The sequence below is a fragment of the Cyrtonyx montezumae genome, unplaced genomic scaffold (assembly GCF_038088225.1).
Source record: "Cyrtonyx montezumae isolate F1298 unplaced genomic scaffold, pur_monq_1.0 scaffold_80, whole genome shotgun sequence".
In the NCBI taxonomy this organism is placed as follows: Eukaryota; Metazoa; Chordata; class Aves; order Galliformes; family Odontophoridae; genus Cyrtonyx; species Cyrtonyx montezumae.
The window spans coordinates 550,476-566,782 of NW_027072090.1; the positions used below are offsets into that span (position 1 = coordinate 550,476).

The 16,307-nt window shown below is 57.0% G+C and overlaps 1 protein-coding gene across 1 annotated transcript in view; it reads right to left on the reverse strand.

Annotated features, from left to right (window-relative positions):
• The window catches only part of LOC136059663 (tensin-2-like), a 13,222-nt gene extending 4,860 nt beyond the window's left edge, over positions 1 to 8,362 (reverse strand). Inside the window, 21 exon segments of the mRNA XM_065753776.1 lie at positions 1 to 177; positions 611 to 1,217; positions 1,220 to 2,061; positions 2,360 to 2,470; positions 2,545 to 2,610; positions 2,942 to 3,065; positions 3,311 to 3,377; positions 3,484 to 3,544; positions 3,678 to 3,784; positions 3,984 to 4,068; positions 4,357 to 4,388; positions 4,805 to 4,867; positions 5,032 to 5,168; positions 5,456 to 5,506; positions 5,801 to 5,966; positions 6,221 to 6,270; positions 6,368 to 6,406; positions 6,523 to 6,561; positions 6,945 to 6,982; positions 7,096 to 7,205; positions 8,273 to 8,362. The exon segment at positions 1 to 177 is cut by the window's left edge and continues 69 nt beyond it. Coding sequence (XP_065609848.1) covers positions 1 to 177; positions 611 to 1,217; positions 1,220 to 2,061; positions 2,360 to 2,470; positions 2,545 to 2,610; positions 2,942 to 3,065; positions 3,311 to 3,377; positions 3,484 to 3,544; positions 3,678 to 3,784; positions 3,984 to 4,068; positions 4,357 to 4,388; positions 4,805 to 4,867; positions 5,032 to 5,168; positions 5,456 to 5,506; positions 5,801 to 5,966; positions 6,221 to 6,270; positions 6,368 to 6,406; positions 6,523 to 6,561; positions 6,945 to 6,982; positions 7,096 to 7,205; positions 8,273 to 8,334 — 3,034 coding nt within the window. The 5' untranslated portion in view covers positions 8,335 to 8,362.
• Positions 8,363 to 16,307: the final 7,945 nt, after the last annotated feature.

Genomic DNA, 16,307 nt, shown 5'->3' on the forward strand with positions numbered 1-16,307 from the left:
CCGCGGCGGGAGGCGGGCGGGGGGAGGTCGTGCCCCCCCCTGGGGTGCTGCGCTCCTCTCGGGGAGGTCCCGACACGGGAGGGGCACAGTAAGAAGAGGGGGAGGGGAAGGAGGGAGAAGGGGAGGACTCCCCCTGGGGGTGGTCCTGAGTGGGGGAGTCCTCGGGGCTGCCGGGCTCTGTTAGGGGGATGGGGGAGCAGTGAGCCCCTGAGAGCCCCCCATAGTCCCCCACAAGAACCCACGCAACCCCCATTTTCCATAACCCCCATCACCCTGACTGCCTTCCCCAATGCCTCCTCCCCCCCAATACCCCCCACCCTCATAATGCCCTAAAGCCCTCTGCTCCCAACTCATCAAGTCCCCCATAAACCCCCCCTGGCCCCACCCTTCCCACACCCCCCATTTCCCTTTTGCCGACCCCACCGCAGGGCCCCCCCGACCATCCCATGAGCGCCCTATAGCCCCCAGCCCACCAATAGCCTCCTCCGTATTCCCCTGCAACCCCCCAACACCCCCTCCCCGTAGCCCCCCCCATTCCCTACCACTCCCCGCACCCAGCCCGTATCCACTCTCAGCCCCACCGCCCCTGCCCACATCCCCCCCCCCTCACCTCCCGCGCTCTCCCCGGGGCTCCCGGGGGTTCCACTTTTGGGGAGGGGCGGTCCCACAGGGAAGGGGTGTGGCTCGCAGAGGGGGCAGAGGGGCGTGACCAAAACAGACCCCGCCCCTTCAGACAGCGACCGCTGCGCGCGACGCCACCCCCCGTCCTCGACCCCGCCCCCCGGGCACGGACAGGGAGGGGGAGGGGCCAGGCTGGGGCGGCGCTGGAGGGCGTGGCCTAAGTGGGCGTGGGCATGGGGTGCCATTGAGGTTTGGGTGCCATGGGGCATGGGGGCACTGTGGGGTGTCAGAACACTGCTGTGGTGCAATGGGCTGCAAGGGGTCATCGGGGGGCTGTTGTAGGCACTATGAGGGACATGGGCACTGTGGGGCGCTGAGGCGCTGCTATGAGTTGACGGGGTGCTATGAAGTGGCACATGAGTCCTATGGGCACTTTGTGTGCTATAGGGTGCCAGAGTGTCATAAGGCACAGTAGGTCTATAGGGTGTTGGGGGACTATAGGATGCTGTGGGGCTATATGGTGTCAGGGGGCTGTGGGGTGATGGGGGGCTGTACGATGCTGTAGGGCTGTAGGTCATTGGGGTACTATAGGGTGTCAAGGTGTATAGGGGTGGGAAGGGCTGTAGGGTGACGGGGGGCTACAGGATGTAGGGGGGGTACAGGATGTTGGGGGGCTGTGGGGTGTGGTGGGGGCACTATAGACTGTGGGGCTGCTATGGGGTGGTGTGGCACTACAGGGCACTGAGTCACTATAGGGTGTTGGGGTGCTATGGGGCATTAGGGAACAACAGGGTGCAGCAGTGCTATGGGGCACAGCATCACCATGAGGTGGTAGAGCACTATAGGACTCAAAGCAGCTGTGGGGCACAGGGTCCCTGTGGGGTGGCACAGTGCTATAGGGTGCTGCAGTGCTATGGTGCAAAGGGCAGCTATAGGGCATGGGGTCTCCGTGGAGCACTACATTGCCATGGGGCACCAGAGTACTATAGGATGCTGCAGTGCTATGGGGCACAGGATCCTCGTGTGGGAGAGGGCAGTTATGGGATGCTATGGTGCTATAGGATGCTGTGGTGCTATGGGACACGGGGCTGCTATGGAGTGCAGGGCCACTATGGGGCACTGCATCACTGTGGGGTGCCAAGGTGCTATGGGGCACAGGGTTTCCATGGGCCGCAGGGCTAATATAGGGCACAGGGGTTCTGTGTGGGGCACCAGGGGGGCTCTCCTCCTGCCCCCCCCCCAGCCCACAGCCTCCCAGCAGCTGCTCCAGCTCCCAGCGCTCTGCAGCCGTGGGGGGCGGGGGGTGCCCTGGAGAGCTCTGCAGCGGTGGGGGTGCAGCCGTGGAGGATTCCTCTTTCCATGGGGTGTCCCCGGGGGCCCCCTTGTCTTGCACGAGTGTGTGGGGGCTCTCCTCCTGCGTTCCCCCCTTCTGCGTCAGGTCTGTGGGAACACAGCACCATTGGGGGGGATGGGAGGGGTCCCAGGGGCATCCCACTGGAGTTTGGGGCCCCATGGGATGGGGTCCTATTTGGGGTTTGCAGACCCACAGGGGCTGGAGGTCCCATTCAATTTTGGGGTCCCATAGGGTACCCTTGCTTCCCATTGGGAACTGTGGTCCCACCGCATCCCGTCGGGGTTTGGGATCCCTCTGCTGTCCCACTGAGGGGCAGTACCGGGGTGGCCCTTGGTGTGGGGTACTGTTGGGGGGCAGGGAGTCCTGTGGGTGCTGGCCCCTCACCGTCACTGCTGTCCTGGTGCCGCACATTGAAGCCATGGAAGGAATCGTGCCGCACCGTGGGGTCCCATGTGCACAGATCCACACACACAGTGCCACAGGGGGATGCCCAACCTGGGGGGAGATGTGGGGGTGGGGTTATAGGGGCTATGGGGGTTTATTATGGGCTGTGGGGGTGCCCCCCTCACCTTCCACTTTGTCAGGACTAGATGAGAACACAAACTCCACGGCAGCATCGGGGGGGAAGCGCTCATCTGAGGGGGGAAAGTGGGAACTGGGGGTGTGCAGCCCCACACCGCAGCAGAGCCCCCACCCATTGAGTCCCCGTGAACCCCCATGACTCAATGGAACACCCCCCTGACCCCCTCCCCCCATAACCTCTGACTCCCCCCAAGCCCCAACCACCAATGAATGACACCAAACCACTATGACCCCTCCCTGACCTCATGACACCTAATGACCCCTGACCCCCAGGGACCCCATTGATTCCCCAACCCCAGAACCCAAACGACCCCATAACTCCCCAACCATTGACACCCCTGACCCCATCACCCCCAAGGCCCCCCTGACCCCGCCGTGCCCCACCCTCGCACGCCAAGTCCAGCTCCTCCTTGCACAGCTGCAGCCGCTGCCCCTGCAGCGCACACGTGTGGAACTGCGCCCGGAACACAGCGCGGTGCGCGGAGCCCCAGCGCTGGTAGCACTGCACCTGCACGCGTGTGGCACGTGGCACGCGTCACGGCACACATCGTGGCACACACTGTAGCATGTTATATCACATCATATCGCATCACACACGTAACACACATCACAGCGTATCGCAGCATTTTCACACCTGCCATATCCACGTCACACACGTCCATGTCACATGCACACAGTACGGGGGGTCCTGCACTGCCCCCATCCCATTCCCCTGTTGTATGCCCGTTTGGCACTCCCCCCTTGCACACTCACCAGGACATCGCCCTTCAGCAGCAGCATGGGCTCCAGGCTGATGCAGACACTCTGTGGGCCGGGGGCACTGCGGGGTGGGGGGGGAGGGGAGGGGAGGGTTTGGGAACCCAAACTGGGGCAGGGGTTGGGGAGGTCAGGGGGCTCGGGTCCCCCCATGGGGTGGGGGCACTCACTATACGCCTGAGGTGTGCACCAGCTGCAGCGCCTGGTACAGCTTCAGGAATGGACGGAAGTCTGTGGGGCACAGCATGGGAAAGGGGGGTGTGGGGGCAGGGTTGAGGGCCACTTCCTGGGTGGAGTCACATTTGGGGATCACTTTAAAGGGGAAGGACCCCACTGTGGGGTCCCAATGGGGTGGGACACTCACCAGGCTGGAATCGGGGCAGGGGAGGCAGCAGCACATGGTGCAGGAATACAGGGCGGCTGTTCACCCGTGTGGCGCCTGACAGCAGCGCCCCAAAGTGCGCTATGTACCTGGGGGGCAGCGCCCCACATCAGCACCCCACAGTGCCATGCCCCAAACTGCATGCAGCCCAATACCACCCCACATCTCAGAAACAAGCATGTGCACCCAAACCTTACCCACCCAAACCCACACCCTGCACACCCCACACCTCTGCCCCCCAAATTCCACCTCCAACCCCCCTCCCCCCGCCCCTGTACCCCTCCCCACCTGCGCTGGGATGGCAGCATGTCACCCCCCACTCTCTCTTCACAGAACTGAAGGGGGGTTGTGGTGAGGAGGGGGTAGGCCTCTTCTCCCTGATAAGTAATGACAGGACGAGAGGGAATGGCCACAAGTTGCGCCAGGGAAGATTTAGATTAGACCTCAGGAAGCATTTCTTTTCTGAAAGAGTGGTCAGGCACTGGAATGGCCTGCCTAGGGAGGTGGTTGAGGCACCATCCCTAGCGCTGTTCAAGAAGCGTTTAGATGAGGTGCTAAAGGACTTAATTTAGTAGTTGGGTAGAGATAGTGATAGGAGGATGGTTGGACTAGATGATCTTATAGGTCCTTTCCAACCTTATGAACTTATGAACTTATGAACTTATGGTGGCGGTGCCCAAAGCCTGCTCCGCACTGTGGGATCAGCACAGCCCCACTGGGCCCCATAGATCCCCGCAGTCCCCACCACTGTCCCCTGCAGCCCCATGCCCCAGAACTCTCCCATATCAGCCCCCATTCCCCATAAGTCATAGCCTCCCATAGCCCCCAGACCCCCCACCAATGCCTCCCCCAACCCTCAGCCCCCCCCACCTCCCATAACCCCCCAGATCCCCATCACTTCCACATACCCCGTAACTCCCCGCAACACCCAACGCTAACACCTCCCCCCATAATCTCGCCCTTCCCCACTCCATATCCCATATGTCATAGGCCCCCCCACCCTACATCTCATAGACCCAGCCAGCCCCCACCCTGCACCCCAATCCATAGACCCCACATCCCTCACCCCATACCCCATAGTTCTCTGCACCCCACTATGACCCCCCTACCTGGCGCAGACGTGGCTGTAGTGCATATACGCTGCCACCACGACGCCCACTTTCCCCGTTGCCCTGAGGGAGTTGTGGGTCAGTGCTCCTCAGCCCCCCATCTTACAACCCCCTGTGACACTCCACTCCCCCCAAGACTCCACAACCCCGAGGCCCTATATAGTCCTGCCCCTACAAACACCAAGGCCCTAAACCTCCCCCCCAACCCCCCCCCACGATGCTGTGACCCCACCCCACGCACCCGGCAGTGCAGCACGGCCACACGGGGGGGCAGCGCACGCAGGCAGCGCTCCAACGCTTTGCAGATGGCGCACAGTGTGTCCAGGGGGGGGGGCAGCAGGTCTGGCCAGCCAAACTCCTGTACCTGCAGGTGGCCACGGAGTGACCCACAGCACGACCCATGTCCCTGACCCCACAGTCCGATCCCCCGAGGGCTCCACATCACGACCCATACTCCAACTCTGTGGCCCAAACCTCCCCAGGACCCCACACTCCAATCCCACACACCAACGCCACTGGAACCCCACATCTCAACCCCCACACTCCCCAAAACCCCACACTCCATGCCCCCCAGGACCCCAATGGTCCTGATTCCATAGCCCCAACCCCACACCATGGGACACCCTCGGACCCCCCCCCTGCAGTGCTGACCGTGGGGTGCAGGTGGATGAGGTCATGGCGCTTCTCTGAGAGGTTGAAGAGCTGGAGCAGAGAGGACACTGAGTCACAGCCCATGGTGGAGCCCCCCTCCCCCAACCATCCCCAGGGATCCCCGGCCCATCTTTATGGGGCTCTGTGTCCCCAGCGTCCTGTTCCCCTCTGCCCAGAGGACCCCATGTCCTGTTCCCATGTCCCCCTGCTTTGACCCTACATACCCCCATGTCCCGTCCCCAATTCATCCCCACAGTCCCTGTCCCCATGTCCCCCAGTGTCTTATGTCCCATCCCCAGTCTCCACATACCATTCCAAGGACCAACCCCCCCGCCCCCCCCCCACTGTGTATCCATCACGGTGCCGCGCACGCAGGAGGAGTGCGACATCACGGAGATCTCCGTGGAAGCGCCGCTCATCCGTCCCCACTGGGAACCGCACTGCGATCATCCGCTCCGTCACATAGCTCAGCTCCGCAGGGGGGGCACTGGGCACAGCCGGGGGGGGCAGCCTGGGGGCGTCACAAGGCAATAGATGGGGTCACTGGGGACTATATGGGGACACGGAATCATGGGGGACTGTACAGGGACACGGGGGACTACATGGGGACACGGGGTCATGGAGAGATAAATGGGGCTATGGGGTCATGAGGGGTTACGAGGCTATAGGACATGGGTCCACATCCATGCTGGGGGGCAGGGGATGTGGGGACCGGTGATGGGGACAGTGCCCACAGAACCCCCCCCCTCCCCACATCCATCGCACCTGGGCAGGGAACGATGCTGCCAGGGGGCACTGGAGGGCAGACTTCTGTCCTGGGGGCACACAGAGCTCCAGTCCACACCCCACCCCAGTTCCAACCCCACCCCAATCCCACCTCAACCCCCAACCCCAATCCCACTCGCCTCTCACCGGCTTCTCTCCATGCCTCGGTGGGGCAGTGTTTCTCCGCTGTGGGGCACACAGAGCTTAGGGGGCACTGTAGGGTGCGCCAACATTGCTGCAGGGTGGGGGTGGGGGTGGGGGTGGGGGTGGGGGTGGGGGTGGGCCCCAGCCCCATAACTTACCAGCTCGGGAGGGGGCGGGGGGTGGCACGGAGATGTGACCTACAGGGGCAGAACAGTTACTGTAGCTCCATAGAAAAAATCTGGCCCCATAGCGGGCCTCCAGCCCCACAGACGTTCCTTCCACAACCCACAACCCAAACCCCCAGGGGAACTGAGGCATGGAGCAGTGCTTCCCCCGCCCATGTCCGTCCGTCCATCCGCTGTTTATCCAGCTGCAGTCCCTGGCGCACAGCCAAGCGCTCTGCGTGGGGGCACAGGGACATCACAAGGATGTGGGGACAGGGAGTTGTGGGGAAGCAGGGACGTGGGTCTTTCTCTGCCTACAGAATCCCAGTGGCTCTGGGGACCTGGAGGGGGCATCCCTGGACCACCAAACATCACCGAATGTCACCCCATGGCCCCCGTGCCCCCCCGGTCCTCACCTTGGCCTCACAGCACTTATGGGATACGATCTTGCAGACTGTGGGGACAAGGACATAGGAACATGCGGACACATAACTTTGGGGCCACGGGCACACAAAGACATGGGTCATTGGGACACTGGGGACACATGGGGATACAGTGCTGCGTCACCTCGGCAGAGCAGCCCATGGGCGCCCACGCTGTCCTGACAGACGGCGCAGGACTGGGACCTCTTCCGGAACGACTTCTCCTGGAAAGTGTGGGGCGGCACCGGAGGGGGGCTGTGGGGCGGTATAGGGAGACAGCGAGGGAACGGGGAGACATGTGGACACAATGGGGATGTGGTGCTTGGGGATGACCCCCCCCCGCTGCCTCCGTGTTTGTGACCCACATCCCCCACACGCAGTGTCCCTCTGCAGGAAGCAGTTCAGGCACAGCCCAGGAAATGGCCCTAGGGGGAGCGGGCGTGGGAAACGGGTGGGGGGGACACAGAGCGGAGCGCACTCCCAGTGCACACTGTAGGGCAGCCTCACAAGGGAGAACACAGCAACGGGGTGAGCACACACCACACTTGTCTCCCCCAATGGGGGCACCCTGATCCCAAATGTGACCCTCTCTGCCCCATGTGTGTCCCCATCCCCATGAAATTCCACTGCCCCTCAACTCTGTTCCCCCCCACTCCATCCTTGATCCCCAAACCCACAGATCTGCCTCCCCCTCTGCCCCCCTCCCCATGTCCCCACCACAAAGGGAGCTGCAACGCAAAGTGTGACCCACTCTTCCCCCCCACAGTCCAAATCTGCAGTGCCACTTCCCACCCCATTTCTGATCCCAAACCCCATAGAGCTGTCCCTCCACTCACAGCCTACCAGTGACTGTTTTAACCCCAGGAGTACACTATCACCTGACATGTGTCCTCAATCCCCGTGGACTTCCAACCCCCCATAATCCCCCACCCCTCCCCAGTCCCCCATCCTGGTCCTCATGTCATTGCCCCACAGTGCCCCCACCCCACACATGACAGACCCCATCGTCCCATCTGCACGATCCACCACGGAGTTCCTATTATACCATATATCCCCCCACACTGTGCCACCCATCCCTCCACTCCCACACGTGACCACACCTCACCCCACGACCCCCCCACTAGAGACCCCTACAAATGTGACGCACTTCTAAGATTCCACGTGGGACCCTCTTATATGCCCTCAAACCCCCTCTCACGTAACACCCCCCCCTCCCCCCATTCCCACACACACTCAACTCATGCGATGCCGCGTGGGACTCCCCCAACCCCCATCCACGCCCTCCCCACCCTCCCGTGTCCTCCCCCTCGTCTCCCTGTACCGGGTGGGGTTCTCTCCGCCCCAGGACCCGCAGGAGACCCCCCACGGCCCCGCGTGGGTTCATGGCGATGCGCACGGCACTCGGGAGGCGGTGTGTCTAGGGGGGCCTGCGCTCCACCCGCTGCTGCCGTTTCCCGTCCGAAGTGCCCCCCCGCGAGGTGGAGGAAATGGGGAGGGAGGGGTCGGACCCACACCATGGCCCCACCCCCTTCACCGCCCCCCTGCCCCACTTCAGGGCTGTTTAACCCCTTCAGGGCCAGAGGGGAGACAAGCGGAAGCCCCCTCCATGTGGTCATGGAGTGTTGTATGGAGTGCCCTATAGGGCTGTGGTCGGGGGGACATCCCCTCACGGGGATGCTCCCATAACCCACTGTTGTGGTTTTGTGTTTTTGATGCCGGTATTCCACATCAGAGCATCATGCAGCAGTTAAGGAGTTAATGCTGTGGGAGCAGCAGAGGGGAAGGGCAGAGCTCCGCACCGGATGCAGGCGGCGCTCGGTCTGGGCGCGTTGCTCTGGGCTGCCGTGGAGGTTCAGCATGTGTGCTTCCCCTGCGGGTCCTCCTTAGCGTAAGCTCATAGCTTTTGGTTTGGAAATTTTTCTCTCTCTTTCAATTGTTCAATTTTATTAGATTTAGTAAAGTTACCGTTCCTTCTCAGATCGTGCCGTTGTTTTCTTGTAGACCCATCTCTTCCCGCCGTTTCCCCCTCCCCCTCCCGGAGCGCGGCTCTGCTCGGGCGGCCGCGTGGCCACTGACGCAGTTTCTTTTTTTTCTCTCCCCTCTCCTTTCTCGGTTTCCTTTGGGTCACTGTCACGGACAACACCGTGACAATTATTGGTGGAGAATGCGGGCAGTGCAGTATTGGCTCTCCATTGTAAATCTGGTGCAGAGTGGACTAAGGTTTTTCATGTACCTTACAGCATGCTGGCGTCTTTTTAAGCTCCTCACGTTCAGCACCGGAGTAATGTGGATATACAGCTACTTTAATGTGCTGAGGGGGTTACATGCCTCCTACCTAAACACCCTGGCTAACGTGACAGATTATGCGGCATTTGGAACGGTTTCCAATTACTCTTTTCAGGTCTTTACCTATATTCAGGATGTCAGCCCGGCAGTTGTGGCAGCTGTGTTATCTGTTTTTCTGAATGCACTCTTGGCAATAGTAATTTACATCATGTGGAGGGAGCGTTCCTCAAAACCAGAGAGTGTTGAATGGCAGGGAAGGTGGAAAAAATTAGGAAAGAAATTAGAAGCGTGGGGACCCCCGGTGTTATGCAATTTTGATCTTGAGCACCTGTGGGATCCTGAGAAATTCAGTGAGTGTTTAGGTAAGGAGTCATGGGACTCAGGACGATCTGAGAAGGAATGTATTGTTTGGGGTCTGGCTTGTGCTTATCGAGCCATAATTGATATTCTGGAGAGAAATGGTTTCCAAACCAAGGTCCAAAGCAAAAATGAAAACCTCAAAGTAAGACCTGACCAATCACAGGAAGCACCGGTATCAGTGTCGGTTGCCCCTGTGGAAGGCCAGAAATGGACACGGCCGTCCTCGCGCCTAGAACGGAAAGAAGAAGAAGCAGAGAAAAAAAAGGAAGATCCAGGCGAGGGGCCCTCCTCAGCACCACCACCACCACCACCACCTAAAAAGGCCACTAAGAAAAGTGAGAGACATGGAGAAGACAGCGATGATGATGGAGTCACTGTTACCACTACTCGTCGGCCCCTAAAGATGACTGAAATACAAGGTTCAAGAAAGGAGTTTGTACGGCGCTCGGGTGAATCTATTGTCACCTGGTTGCTGCGGTGTTGGGACAGCGGTGCCAGCAGTGTGTCCCTAGATGGCAGTGAAGCCCGCCAACTGGCAAGCATTGCCCGAGACCCAGCTATCGACAGAGGAATTGGCAGATGTCTGAATGGAGTCGCTACCCTCTGGGAACGAGTACTAGTGGCTGTAAAGGATAGATACCCTTACAAAGATGATCTGGAGCCTAAGGTGGAAAGATGGAACACCGTGGAGAAAGGCATCCAATTTTTGAGAGAAACAGCCGTAGTAGAGATGCTGTATGATCCCAATTTCGTCCCTAACAACCCACACCAGGACCGTGATCCTGATAGAGTAAGGTGCACACCTGATGTATATCGCAAGCTCTCAAAAACAGCACCAGAGAGGTACGCAAGTACACTGGTAGCAATGTTCCATAGATTCGAGGGTCAAGACAGGAGACTCCCAGTTTATGAACTGACTATTACACTCCAAAACTTTGAACAGCAGTTTCCACCATCACGTGCTTCCATTGCAGCTACAGTAGCAGAAGAAGTAGGTGAGATTAAGGAGACACAGAAAACTATACTGGACGAACTGTCATTAGTGATGAATAGGGATGAACCTGTGTCAGTATTGGAAACACCTGATGAAGACGAGCATGACGCAAAGAATCTGATGAAGCAATTTATCAAACTGTTGAAAGTCTCGGCCACCAAAGGCAACCGCCCCTCTGCACGAGCAAATGACAGCAGTAACATCATGTCACGTGTGGCCATGTGGAGCTTCTTACGAGAAAACGGAGAGGACATGAGGAAGTGGCATAAAAAACCCACTCCTGTACTGCGAGCACGGGTGAGAGAACTACAGCAGAGATCAGCCACCAATGAAATTGCTCCCGTCACTGCAGGTAACCAATAGAGGGGCCCTGCCCTCAGCCAGGGGAGGGAAAGGGATAACAGAGTGTATTGGACTGTGTGGATTAGATGGCCTGGCACATTAGAGCCACAAAGATATAAGGCACTGGTGGACACTGGTGCACAGTGCACTCTGATGCCCTCGAGTTATAAAGGGACAGAGTTGATTCATATTTCTGGAGTGACTGGGGGTTCTCAGGAACTGTCTGTGTTGGAGGCAGAAATAAGCCTCACCGGTAAAACCTGGCAGAAGCATCCCATAGTGACTGGACAGGGGGCTCCATGCATACTCGGTATTGACTATCTCAGAAGGGGACATTTCAAGGATCCCAAGGGGTACCGATGGGCTTTTGGAATAGCTGCTGTAGATGCAGACAACATTCAGCAGCTGTCTGTTTTACCTGGCCTGTCAGAAGATCCGTCTGTTGTGGGGGTACTGAAAGTGAAAGAGCAGCAGGTACCTATCGCTACAAAAACAGTGCACAGACGGAAGTACCGCACCAACAGGGATTCCTTGCTCCCCATTCATAACTTGATCCGTCAGCTAGAGAGCCAGGGAGTGATCAGCAAGACTCACTCACCTTTTAACAGCCCCATATGGCCGGTGCGTAAAGCCAGTGGAGAATGGAGGCTGACGGTAGATTACCGTGGCCTGAATGAAGTCACACCCCCACTGAGTGCTGCTGTGCCAGATATGTTGGAGCTGCAGTATGAACTGGAGTCAAAAGCAGCCAAGTGGTATGCCACTATTGACATTGCCAATGCATTCTTTTCTATTCCTTTGGCCACAGAGTGCAGACCACAGTTTGCTTTCACCTGGAGGGGCGTTCAGTACACCTGGAACCGTTTGCCCCAGGGGTGGAAACACAGCCCAACCATCTGCCATGGGCTGATTCAAACCACACTGGAACAGGGTGGGGCACCTGAGCACCTCCAGTATATTGATGACATTGTTGTGTGGGGTGATACAGCAGAGGAAGTTTTTAAAAAAGGAGAGCAAATAATCCAAATTCTTCTGGGTGCTGGTTTTGCTATTAAACAGAACAAAGTGAAGGGACCTGCCCAAGAAATTCAATTCCTAGGAGTAAAATGGCAAGATGGACGTCGTCACATTCCAGGAGATGTGATTGACAAAATCACCAGTATGTCACCACCCACTAGCAAGAAAGAGACACAGTCTTTTCTGGGTGTAGTAGGTTTTTGGAGGATGCACATCCCAAACTACAGCCTCATAGTAAGCCCCCTCTATCAAGTGACTCGGAAAAAGAATAATTTTGCATGGGGTCCTGAACAGCAGCAGGCCTTTGAGCAAATCAAGCAGGAGATAGCCCGTGCTGTGGCCCTGGGGCCAGTTCGGTTGGGACAGGATGTGAAAAACATCCTCTACACTGCTGCTGGAGAGAAAGGTCCCACTTGGAGTCTGTGGCAAAGAGCCTCTGGGGAGACCCGAGGCCGACCCCTTGGATTTTGGAGCAGAGCGTACAGGGGTTCAGAGGAGTGCTACACTCCAACTGAGAAGGAGATTTTGGCCGCATACGAGGGGGTTCGGGCTGCCTCTGAAGTAATTGGTACTGAGACACAGCTCCTCCTGGCACCTCGACTGCCAGTGCTGAATTGGATGTTCAAAGGAAAGGTTCCCCCCACCCATCATGCTACCGATGCCACCTGGAGTAAGTGGATTGCACTGATTACACAGCGAGCTCGGATGGGGAACCTCAACCGTCCAGGAATCCTGGAGGTGATCATGGACTGGCCTGAAGGCAAGAAATTTGGAACATCCCCATCAGAGGAGATAACACGTGCTAAAGAGGCCCCACCATATAACGAACTACTAGAGAATGAAAAGACGTATGCCCTCTTCACTGATGGATCGTGTCGTATTGTTGGGAAGCATCGCAGATGGAAGGCTGCTGTGTGGAGCCCCACACGACGAGTTGCAGAGGCCACCGAAGGAGAAGGAGAGTCAAGCCAATTTGCGGAGGTAAAGGCTGTCCAGCTGGCCTTAGATGTGGCTGAACGGGAGAGGTGGCCCATGCTATATCTTTATACTGACTCTTGGATGGTGGCAAATGCTTTATGGGGGTGGTTGCAGCAGTGGGAACAGGACAACTGGCAACGGAAGGGTAAACCTATTTGGGCTGCTGAACTGTGGAAAGACATTGCTGCCCGAACAAAAAGGTTGGGTGTAAAGGTGCGCCATGTAGATGCTCATGTGCCCAAGAATCGAGCTACTGAAGAGCAGAGAAATAACCATCAAGTAGATCGAGCTGCCAGAATTGAGGTGTCTCAGATCGATTTGGACTGGCAGAACAAAGGAGAGCTATTTTTAGCTCGGTGGGCCCATGAGACCTCAGGCCATCAAGGAAGGGATGCGACCTATAAGTGGGCTAGAGACCGAGGAGTGGACTTAACTATGGATGCCGTTGCACAGGTTATCCATGACTGTGACACATGCGCCATAATTAAACAGGCCAAGAGGATGAAACCCCTCTGGCAGGAAGGGCGATGGGAAAAGTATAAATATGGGGAGGCGTGGCAGGTTGATTATATCACCTTGCCACGAACTCGCGATGGTAAGCGTTATGTGCTCACCATGGTGGAGGCGACCACTGGGTGGCTTGAGACATACGCAGTACCCCATGCTACCGCCCGAAACACCATCTTAGGGCTCGAGAGACAAGTCCTATGGCGACATGGCACTCCAGAGAGAATTGAGTCCGATAATGGGACTCATTTCAAAAATTCTCTTGTGGATATCTGGGCCAAAGAACACGGCATTGAATGGATCTACCATATCCCCTACCATGCACCAGCTGCTGGTAAGATCGAGCGCTACAACGGGTTGTTAAAAACCACGTTGAGAGCAATGGGTGGCGGGACATTCAAGCACTGGGAGAAGCATCTAGCAGAAGCCACCTGGCTGGTCAACACTAGGGGATCAGTCAACCGAGAGGGTCCTACACAGTCCGGCTCCCTACAGATCATAGAGGGAGATAAGGTCCCTGTGGTACATGTGAGGAGCATGTTGGGAAAAGCGGTGTGGGTCCTTCCAGCCTCTGGAAAGGGCAAACCCCTCCGTGGAACCGTTTTTGCGCAGGGACCTGGGTGCACCTGGTGGGTAATGGATAAAAATGGGGACGTCCAGTGTGTCCCACAAGGGAATTTGATGCTGGGGGAATGCAGTCTGTAATTAAGTGTGTATGTATGTATATATATATATGTTTCTATGTAACTATGTTTCTATGTAACTTATGTTATTACTGTTTGGTTACGTATAGATGTGTGTTAAGCATGATGTGATGATGTGGAATAAGGGGTGGAATGTTGTGGTTTTGTGTTTTTGATGCCGGTATTCCACATCAGAGCATCATGCAGCAGTTAAGGAGTTAATGCTGTGGGAGCAGCAGAGGGGAGGGGCGGAGCTCCGCACCGGATGCAGGCGGCGCTCGGTCTGGGCGCGTTGCTCTGGGCTGCAGTGGAGGTTCAGCACGTGTGCTTCCCCTGCGGGTCCTCCTTAGCGTAAGCTCATAGCTTTTGGTTTGGAAATTTTTCTCTCTCTTTCAATTGTTCAATTTTATTAGATTTAGTAAAGTTACCGTTCCTTCTCAGATCGTGCCGTTGTTTTCTTGTAGACCCATCTCTTCCTGCTGTTTCCCCCTCCCCCTCCCGGAGCGCGGCTCTGCTCGGGCGGCCGCGTGGCCACTGACGCAGTTTCTTTTTTTTCTCTCCCCTCTCCCTTCTCGGTTTCCTTTGGGTCACTGTCACGGACAACACCGTGACACCCACATTGCACCTCCACCCTGCAGCCCCCCCAATGCTACCACAGAGCTCAGAACTCCACAGTCCCATACCCACAATGGTTCAAGGACTTTGCTGCCTGAACATCTCATTTCTTCTCTGTTCCGTCCCCCAGTGGAACCACAGCCCCCAGCCTACACAATGTGGCTGCCGCTCCCCTTCCTCCTCGGGGGAGGTCCCTCCGATTGGAGCTTCATCCACACATCGATGACATTTCTGTCTCTGAGGCTGTGAAACAGTAAAAGTTCAGCACAGGTAGCGTGAGCGGGGGGGGGAAGATGCATACATCCCCGTGGGGTCTGATGACACTGTAGATGTCCCCTCCTGGGTGAAAGTGAACGTTTCTTTGTCCTCTTCCTGCAAGAGAACCATCAAGAATGTACCTTTCCCCTCTAACACAACTGTTGTCCATGGCCGTGTGGCTGCTCGCCAAAGAGTGGTGACGTTGGCCACATTCGTGACGGCAGCTGCTGGCGGGGCTCTGTGGCAGCATTCAGGCACCAAGAACCGATTGTTCATCGCCACCTCCTGTCTGGTTTCCGAAGTGGACACACAGACAGGTTCTATGGGGTGTGTGTCCTGGACTTCATCGGTCCGTTCTCTCTGAGCTCTGTGACATGAGAATTCCTGCATTGTGGTGCAGCAGAAATGGGGAACTGTGGTACGGAGCGACCTTTGATTCAAGGAGCGCACTGTAAAGCATCGCTATTTCTTTGGGGTCTGGGACTGACGCTTGAGCCAGAAGACTGCATGCCGCCATGCAGGTGAGCACCAGGTTCGCCTATTGAGGACGCCTGCAAAGGCAAAGCAGCACAAAGAAGGAGGTGCTACAGAAGGAAGGAAAGGGAATGCTCACCTGCCTCTGAGGACTGAGGCTCACAGGGAAAGAGCACTGAAAGAGGGAGCTCCAACAAAAGACCCTTCCTCAGTGGCAGTCAGCACTGGGAGCACAGGTGGAAACAGTTCAGCTGTGGGAGAGGATACGTGGTTCCACAGCTCCCTACCCACATTTAAGGGCTGACTGCCACAGGAGTAGGATCTCTACCTGCAGTCTACCTGCCATGCACTGTGAGGTGAGCTCCAGTCCTCAAGAAAGGATACGCGATTCCTTCTTTATCACTGAATTGTGATCTCCGCATTTATTGGGGGGTTGGACACTGCTTGAAGGCAGCTGTAAGCACCCTAAGGCTGCAGCAGGCCGACTGCATTCTGCAGTTCCGGGAATGCTCTTTTCCACGAAGGGATTCTGTGTCCTCATGATCCAGTTTGAACATTTCCTGTTAATTCTTGATTGTCTGGAGATTTCTAAGGGCCATAAACTCCACCTTTTATTGCACACCAAAAAAAGCAAAAATAAATGCTTTTCTTGTACTCCATATTTAGTAAACAAATGCATGAAAACACAAACAAAATGGAGACTGAGAGGACATCCCTATAGCCCTGTGCTTTCTGCTAACGAGCCGTCGCTTCGTAACCATTACACTGCCACAGTTGTAGGAGTTTGGTGCATGAATGTTAAACAACAGTGTAACTGATACTGGCAAAACAAAACAAAAAAAC